The 9,606-nt window shown below is 49.0% G+C and overlaps 1 protein-coding gene across 1 annotated transcript in view; it reads left to right on the top strand.

Annotated features, from left to right (window-relative positions):
* The window catches only part of fat3b (FAT atypical cadherin 3b), a 333,323-nt gene that overhangs the window by 213,878 nt on the left and 109,839 nt on the right, over positions 1 to 9,606 (top strand). Inside the window, 2 exon segments of the mRNA XM_031809102.1 lie at positions 430 to 726; positions 6,449 to 6,682. Coding sequence (XP_031664962.1) covers positions 430 to 726; positions 6,449 to 6,682 — 531 coding nt within the window.

Below are 9,606 nucleotides of genomic sequence, written 5' to 3'. Positions count from 1 at the left end.
TAACACATATGGAGTCATGTAGTAACCAAAAAATGTGTCAATCAAATCAAAAATAGATTTTAGATTTTAGATTTTTCAAAGTAGCCACCCTTTGCCTTGATGACAGCTTTGCAAACTCTTGGCATTCTCTCAACCAGCTTCACCTGGAATTATTTTCCAACAGTCTTGAAGGAGTTCCCACATATGCTGAGCACTTGTTTGCTCAAATATAACAAATGTTTGGTTACCACATGATTCCATGTGTGTTATGTCATAGTTTTGATGTCCTCACTATTATTCCACAATGTCGAAAATAGTAAAAATGAAGTAAAACCCAAACTTTTGACTGCAACTGGTCTGTTTTAGACAGGAAGACACTGTGTGTTCAGCCACAGATGTATCACAACTTACTGTGTAAAGAGAAAATGAAGTTTCTCTTCTCCTCTCCAGGTGGACCCTCTCAGAGGTGAACTGATCCTCAAGCGCTCCCTCGAAGCCGACCTGTCCAACGCTGAATACAAACTCACCATCGTAGCTCAAGATGGCGGCTCCCCTTCCCTGTCCAGTGAGGTGGAGCTACCGGTCACTATCATGAATAAGGCCATGCCGGTGTTTGACAAGCCTTTCTATGGCATCACAGTGAGGGAGGATGTCCCCGTGTCCACCCCGGTCCTGTATATCAATGCTACCAGCCCCCAGGGACAGAGTGTTATATACACTGTCATGGAGGGAGACCCTTCACTACAGGTTAGAGTTATACACACACACACAAAACTCCTAAACCTAACTCCTAAACCTAACTCCAAAACCTATCTCCTAAACCTAACTCCTAACCCTAAACTCTAACTCCAAAACCTAACTCCTAACCCTAACAAATCATATCAAATGTATTTATAAAGCCCTTCTGACATCAGCTGATATCTCAAAGTGCTGTACAGAAACCCAGCCTAAAACCCCAAACAGCAAGCAATGCAGGTGTAGAAGCACGGTGGCTAGGAAAAACTCGCTAGAAAGGCCAAAACCTAGGAAGAAACCTAGAGAGGAACCAGGCTATGAGGGGTGGTCAGTCCTCTTCTGGCTGTGCCGGGTGGAGATTATAACAGAACATGGCCAAGATGTTCAAATGTTCATAGATGACCAGTATGGTCAAATAATAATAATCACAGTAGTTGTCGAGGGTGCAACAGGTCAGCACCTCAGGAGTAAATGTCAGTTGGCTTTTCATAGCCGATCATTAAGAGGTTCTCTACCGCTCCTGCTGTCTCTAGAGAGTTGAAAACAGCAGGTCTGGGACAGGTAGCACGTCCGGTGAACAGGTCAGGGTTCCATTGAATAGAATTAGAGAATTAGAGAGAGCATATTTAAATTCACACAGGACACCGGATAAGACAGGAGAAGTACTCCAGATATAACAAACTGACCCCAGCCCCCCGACACATAAACTACTGCAGCATAAATACTGGAGACTGAGACTGGAGGGGTTGGGAGACACTGTGGCCCCATCCAACGATACCCCCGGACAGGGCCAAACAGGAAGGATATAACCCCACCCACTTTGCCAAAGCACAGCCCCCCACACCACTAGAGGGATATCTTCAAACACCAACTTACCATCCTGAGACAAGGCCGAGTATAGCCCACAAAGATCTCCGCAACTGCACAACCCAAGGGGGGGGGGTGCCAACCCAGACAGGAAGATCACGTCAGTGACTCACCCCACTCAAGTGACTCACCCCTCCTAGGGACGGTATGAAAGAGCCCTAGTAAGGCATTTTTTGGTTCTAGTCAGGATTCTAGCAGCTGTATTTAGCACCAACTGAAGTTTATTTAGTGCTTTATCCGGGTAGCCGGAAAGTAGAGCATTGCAGTAGTCTAACCAAGAAGTAACAAAAGCATGGATTAATTTTCGGACAGAAAGTTTCAGATTTTTGCAATGTTACATAAATGGTAAAAAAGCTGTCCTGATATACAGTCTTGATATTTTAGTCAAAAGAGAGATCAGGGTCCAGAGTAACTGTTACGGCTTTCTTCTATATCCTCCTCTGACGAAGAGGTACACGCACAGGAAGCCTGGTGCGGGGAGCTGCTACCGGAGGACTGGAGTGTGGAGGTGGCACAGGATGGGCTAGACCGTGAAGGCGTACTGGAGATCTTGAGAGCAGTGTTGGCACAGGACGTGCAAGGCTAGGGATGTGTACAGGAGGCCTGGTACGTGAGGCTGGTACCAACTTCACCAGCCGACTAACACGCACCTCAGGACGAGTATGGAGCGCTAACCCAGGTGCCATCAAATCCCCGACACGTTCCGTCGGGCGAATTCCATGCAAAAAGCACCAACACAGCAACTCCCTCATTTCTCTCTCCTCCAATTTCCCCATTAACTCCTTCACGGTCTCTGTTTCGCTCACCTCCAACACCGGCTCTGGTTCGGGTCTCCTCCTAGGCTCCTCACGATAAACAGGGAGAGTTGGCTCAGGTCTGACTCCTGACTCTGCCACACTCTCCCTGAGCCCCCCCCCAAGAAATTTTGGGGCTGATTCTCAGGCTTCCTTCCGAGTCGCCGTGCTGCCTCCTCATTACAGCGCCTCTTTGCTCTCGCCGCCTCCAGTTCCTCTTTGGGGCGGCGATATTCTCCAGGCTGAGCCCAGGGTCCTTCTCCGTTTAGGATTTCCTCCCATGTCCAGAACTCCTTATAGCGCCTCTCCTCTTTGGGCTGCTCCTGCCTGTTGACACGCTGCTTGGTCCGTTGGTGTTGGGTGATTCTGTTACGGCTTTCTTCTATATCCTCCTCTGACGAAGAGGTAGAACAAGGATCGGACCAAAATGTGAGACGACTGTACAACCATCAAGATTAATTGTCAGTTTCAACAGAAGATCTCTTTGTTTCTTGGGACCTAGAACAAGCATCTCTGTTTTGTCTGAGTTTAAAAGTAGAAAGTTTGCAGCCATCCACTTCCTTATGTCTGAAACACATGCTTCTAGTGAGGGCAATTTTGGGGCTTCACCATGTTTCATTGAAATGTACAGCTGTGTGTCATCCGCATAGCAGTGAAAGTTAACATTATGTTTTCGAATGACATCACCAAGAGGTAAAATATATAGTGAAAACAATAGTGGTCCTAAAATGGAACCTTGTGGAACATCAAAATTTACAGTTTATTTGTCTGAGGACAAACTATCCACAGAGACAAACTGATATCTTTCCGACACATAAGATCTAAACCAGGCCAGAACTTGTCCGTGTAGACCAATTTGGCTTTCCAATCTCTCCAAAAGTGATCGATGGTATCAAAAGCAGCACTAAGGTCTCGGAGCACAAGGACAGATGCAGAGCCTCGGTCTGACGCCATTAAAACGTCATTTACCACCTTCACAAGTGCAGTCTCAGTGTTATGATGGGGTCTAAAACCAGACTGAAACATTTCTTATACATTGTTTGTCTTCTGGAAGGCAGTGAGTTGCTGCGCAACAGCCTTTTCTAAATATTTTGAGAGGAATGGAAGATTCGATATCGGCCAATAGTTTTTTAGATTTTCTGGTCAAGGTTTGGCTTTTTCAAGAGAGGCTTTATTACTGCCACTTTTAGTGATTTTGGTACACATCCGGTGGATAGAGAGCCGTTTATTATGTTAGACATAGGAGGGCCAAGCACAGGAAGCAGCTCTTTCAGTAGTTTAGTTGGAATAGGGTCCAGTATGCAGCTTGACGGTTTAGAGGCCATGATTAGTTTCATCATTGTGTCAAGAGATATAGTACTAAAACACTTGAGTGTCTCCCTTGATCCTAGGTCCTGGCAGAGTTGTGCAGAATCAGGACAACTGAGCTTTGGAGGAATACACAGATTTAAAGAGGAGTCCGTAATTTGCTTTCTAATGATCATGATCTTTTCCTCAAAGAAGTTCATGAATTTAATATTGCTGAAGTGAAAGCCATCCTCTCTTGGGGAATGCTGCTTATTAGTTAGCTTTGCGACAGTATCAAAAATACATTTGGGATTGTTCTAATTTTCTTCAATTAAGTTGGAAAAATAGGATGATCGAGCAGCAGTGAGGGCTCTTCGATACTGCACGGTACTGTCTTTCCAAGCTAGTTGGAAGACTTCCAGTTTGGTGTGGCGCCATTTCCGTTCCAATTTTCTGGAAGATTGCTTCAGAGCTCAGGTATTTTCTGTATACCAGGGAGCAAGTTTCTTATGATAAATGTTTTTAGTTTTTAGGGGTGTGACTGCATCTAGGGTATTATCAGTTAGGTGGTTAACTGATTTTTGTCCTCTGACGTCCTTGGTTAGGCAGAGGAGTCTGGAAGGGCATCAAGGAATCTTTGGGTTGTCTGAGAATTTATAGCACAACTTTTGATGATCTTTGGTTGGGGTCTGAGCAAATTATTTGTTGCGATTTGCAAACATAATCAAATGGTGGTCCGATAGTCCAGGATTATGAGGAAAAACATTAAGATCCACAACATTTATTCCATGGGACAAAACTAGGTCCAGAGTATGACTGTGGCAGTGAGTAGGTCCGGAGACATGTTGGACAAAACCCACTGAGTCGATGATGGCCCCCGAAAGCCTTTTGGAGTGGGTCTGTAGACTTTTCCATGTGAATATTCAAGTCACCAAAAAATGAGAATATTGTCTGCTATGACAACAAGGTCCGATAGGACTTCAGGGAACTCAGTGAGAAACGCTGAATATGGCCCAGGAGGCCTGTAAACAGTAGCTATAAAAAGTGATTGAGTACCATACAATACCATACAATACCATACCATACCATACCATACCATACCAATACCAATACAATGCTTACTTGAATATTGACAACAGAACCCAAACCATTTATACGTGAGTATACCCAAAGCCATGAAATGACACGCTTGATAAGACAGACAGGTGAAGGGGCTAAGACGGACAGGTGAGGGGGCTAAGACGGACAGGATAAGGGGGCTAAGACGGACAGGATAAGGGGCTAAGACGGACAGGTGAAGGGGCTAAGACGGACAGGTGAAGGGGCTAAGACGGACAGGTGTAGGGGGCTAAGACGGACAGGTGAAGGGGCTAAGACGAACCGATGAAGGGGCTAAGACAGACCGATGAAGGGGCTAAGACGGACAGGTGAAGGGACCAAAACGGACAGAATAAGGGGCTAAGACGGACAGGTGAAGGGGCCAAAACGGACAGGATAAGGGGCTAAGACGAACAGGTGAAGGGGCTAAGACGGGCAGGATAAGGGGCTAAGACGGACAGGTGAAGGGGCTAAGACGGACAGGTGAAGGGGCTAAGACGGACAGGTGACGGGGCTAAGACGGACAGGTGACGGGGCTAAGACGGACAGGTGAACGGGGCTAAGACGGACAGGTGACGGGGCTAAGACGGACAGGTGACGGGCTAAGACGGACAGGTGACGGGGCTAAGACGGACAGGTGACGGGGCTAAGACGGACAGGTGACGGGGCTAAGACAGACCGATGAAGGGGCTAAGACGGACAGGTGAAGGGGCCAAAACGGACAGGATAAGGGGCTAAGACGGACAGGTGAAGGGCCTAAGACGGACAGGATAAGGGGCTAAGACGGACAGGTGAAGGGGCTAAGACGGACAGGTAAAGGGGCTAAGATGGACAGGTGACGGGGCTAAGACGGACAGGTGACGGGGCTAAGACGGACAGGTGAAGGGGCTAAGACGGACAGGTGACGGGGCTAAGACGGACAGGTGAAGGGGCTAAGACGGACAGGTAAAGGGGCTAAGACGGACAAGTGACGGGGCTAAGACGGACAGGTGAAGGGGCTAAGACGGACAGGATAAGGGGCTAAGACGGACAGGTGAAGGGGCTAAGACGGACAGGTAAAGGGGCTAAGACGGACAGGTGACGGGGCTAAGACGGACAGGTGAAGGGGCTAAGACGGACAGGTGACGGGGCTAAGACGGACAGGTAAAGGGGCTAAGACGGACAGGTGAAGGGGCTAAGACGGACAGGTGAAGGGGCTAAGACGGACAGGATAAGGGGCTAAGACGGACAGGTGAAGGGGCTAAGACGGACAGGTAAAGGGGCTAAGACGGACAGGTGACGGGGCTAAGACGGACAGGTGACGGGGCTAAGACGGACAGGTGAAGGGGCTAAGACGGACAGGTGATGGGGCTAAGACGGACAGGTGAAGGGGCTAAGACGGACAGGTAAAGGGGCTAAGACGGACAGGTGAAGGGGCTAAGACGGACAGGTGAAGGGGCTAAGACGGACAGGTGAAGGGGCAAAGACGGACAGGTGAAGGGGCTAAGACGGACAGGTGAAAGGGCTAAGACGGACAGGTGAAGGGGCAAAGACAGACAGGTGAAGGGGTACACCCTTCTGTAAGTCGCTTTGGGCTAAAAGTGTCTGCAAAATGGCATGAGTCATTGCTCCTTCTTGATCAGGTGGGTTCTGTAAAACAGAATGTATTCTTACCTGTGAAATAACCATGATTATTAATCTGATTCCAGTTTGACATGGGCTTTGATAGCGGTGCGATCCGTGTCAGCTACCCGTTAGACTACGAGACCACACCATACTACCGATTAACGGTGAAGGCTACGGACACGCAGACTGGTGCAAGGTCGGAGGTCGATGTGGACATCGCCGTGTTGGACGTTAATGACAACCCTCCGCTTTTCCAGAACGTCTCATACTCCACCACACTGCCCGAGAACTCCATGATCGGCACTCCAGTATTACAGGTAGGTGTGTGTGTGTGTGTGTGTGCGTCTGTCTGTGTCTGTGTCTGTGTGTGTGTGTGTGTGTGTGTGTGTGTGTGTGTGTGTGTGTGTGTGTGTGTGTGTGTGTGTGTGTGTGTGTGTGCGTGTGTGTTTTGAACTACCCTTGGGTACCAAAAGTCCTCACAAGACCTGGAGGGGGTTACAGTGAGATTAGTAGGAGAACAGAGACCTGGAGGGGGTTACAGTGAGATTAGTAGGAGAACAGAGACCTGGAGGGGGTTACAGTGAGATTAGTAGGAGAACAGAGACCTGGAGGGGGTTACAGTGAGATTAGTAGGAGAACAGAGACCTGGAGGAGGGTTACAGTGAGATTAGTAGGAGAACAGAGACCTGGAGGGGGTTACAGTGAGATTAGTAGGAGAACAGAGACCTGGAGGGGGGGGGTACAGTGAGATTAGAAGGGGAACAGAGACATGGAGGGGGGTTACAGTGAGATGAGTAGGAGAACAGAGACCTGGAGGAGGTTACAGTGAGATTAGTAGGAGAACAGAGACCTGGAGGGGGGGGGGGGGTACAGTGAGATTAGTAGGAGAACAGAGACCTGGAGGGGGGTGGGGTTACAGTGAGATTAGTAGGAGATCAGAGACCTGGAGGAGGTTACAGTGAGATTAGTAGGAGAACAGAGACCTGGAGGGGGGGGGGGTACAGTGATATTAGTAGGGGAACAGAGACATGGAGGGGGTTACGGTGAGATTAGTAGGAGAACAGAGACCTGGAGGAGGGTTACAGTGAGATTAGTAGGAGAACAGAGACCTGGAGGGGGTTACAGTGAGATTAGTAGGAGAACAGAGACCTGGAGGGGGTCAGAGTGAGATTAGTAGGAGAACAGAGACCTGGAGGGGGTTACAGTGAGATTAGTAGGAGAACAGAGACCTGGAGGAGGTTACAGTGAGATTAGTAGGAGAACACAGACCTGGAGGAGGTTACAGTGAGATTAGTAGGAGAACAGAGACCTGGAGGGGGGGGGTTACAGTGAGATTAGTAGGAGAACAGAGACCTGGAGGAGGTTACAGTGAGATTAGTAGGAGAACAGAGACCTGGAGGGGGTTACAGTGAGATTAGTAGGAGAACAGAGACCTGGAGGGGGTTACAGTGAGATTAGTAGGAGAACAGAGACCTGGAGGAGGGTTGCAGTGAGATTAGTAGGAGAACAGAGACCTGGAGGGGGTTACAGTGAGATTAGTAGGAGAACAGAGACCTGGAGGAGGTTACAGTGAGATTAGTAGGAGAACAGAGACCTGGAGGAGGTTACAGTGAGACTAGTAGGAGAACAGAGACCTGGAGGGGGTCACAGTGAGATTAGTAGGAGAACAGAGACCTGGAGGGGGTTACAGTGAGATTAGTAGGAGAACAGAGACCTGGAGGAGGGTTACAGTGAGATTAGTAGGAGAACAGAGACCTGGAGGGGGGGGTTACAGTGAGATTAGTAGGAGAACAGAGACCTGGAGGAGGGTTACAGTGAGATTAGTAGGAGAACAGAGACCTGGAGGGGGTTACAGTGAGATTAGTAGGAGAACAGAGACCTGGAGGGGGGTTGCAGTGAGATTAGTAGGAGAACAGAGACCTGGAGGGGGTTACAGTGAGATTAGTAGGAGAACAGAGACCTGGAGGAGGGTTGCAGTGAGATTATTAGGAGAACAGATACCTGGAGGGGGTTACAGTGAGATTAGTAGGATAACAGAGACCTGGAGGGGGTTGCAGTGAGATTAGTAGGAGAACAGAGACCTGGAGGAGGTTGTAGTGAGATTAGTAGGAGAACAGAGACCTGGAGGAGGGTTGCAGTGAGATTAGTAGGAGAACAGAGACCTGGAGGAGGGTTGCAGTGAGATTAGTAGGAGAACAGAGACCTGGAGGAGGGTTGCAGTGAGATTAGTAGGAGAACAGAGACCTGGAGGAGGTTGTAGTGAGATTAGTAGGAGAACAGAGACCTGGAGGAGGGTTGCAGTGAGATTAGTAGGAGAACAGAGACCTGGAGGAGGGTTGCAGTGAGATTAGTAGGAGAACAGAGACCTGGAGGAGGTTGCAGTGAGATTAGTAGGAGAACAGAGACCTGGAGGGGGTTACAGTGAGATTAGTAGGAGAACAGAGACCTGGAGGGGGGGGGGGGGGGTACAGTGAGATTAGTAGGAGAACAGAGACCTGGAGGTGGTTACAGTAAGACTAGTAGGAGAACAGAGACCTGGAGGGGGGGGGGGGGTACAGTGAGATTAGTAGGAGAACAGAGACCTGGAGGGGGGTGGGGTTACAGTGAGATTAGTAGGAGATCAGAGACCTGGAGGGGGGGGGGGTTACAGTGAGATTAGTAGGAGAACAGAGACCTGGAGGGGGGGGGGGGGGTACAGTGATATTAGTAGGGGAACAGAGACATGGAGGGGGGTTACGGTGAGATTAGTAGGAGAACAGAGACCTGGAGGAGGGTTACAGTGAGATTAGTAGGAGAACAGAGACCTGGAGGGGGTTACAGTGAGATTAGTAGGAGAACAGAGACCTGGAGGGGGTCACAGTGAGATTAGTAGGAGAACAGAGACCTGGAGGGGGTTACAGTGAGATTAGTAGGAGAACAGAGACCTGGAGGAGGTTACAGTGAGATTAGTAGGAGAACACAGACCTGGAGGAGGTTACAGTGAGATTAGTAGGAGAAGAGAGACCTGGAGGGGGGGGGTTACAGTGAGATTAGTAGGAGAACAGAGACCTGAGGAGGTTACAGTGAGATTAGTAGGAGAACAGAGACCTGGAGGGGGTTACAGTGAGATTAGTAGGAGAACAGAGACCTGGAGGGGGTTACAGTGAGATTAGTAGGAGACAGAGACCTGGAGGAGGGTTGCAGTGAGATTAGTAGGAGAACAGAGACCTGGAGGGGGTTACAGTGAGATTAGTAGGAGAAC

This window comes from Oncorhynchus kisutch, linkage group LG29 (genome assembly GCF_002021735.2).
Source record: "Oncorhynchus kisutch isolate 150728-3 linkage group LG29, Okis_V2, whole genome shotgun sequence".
Lineage (NCBI taxonomy): Eukaryota > Metazoa > Chordata > Actinopteri > Salmoniformes > Salmonidae > Oncorhynchus > Oncorhynchus kisutch.
The sequence above is the reverse complement of the archived record's forward strand: the minus strand, read 5'-3'. Positions and strand labels throughout refer to the sequence as shown.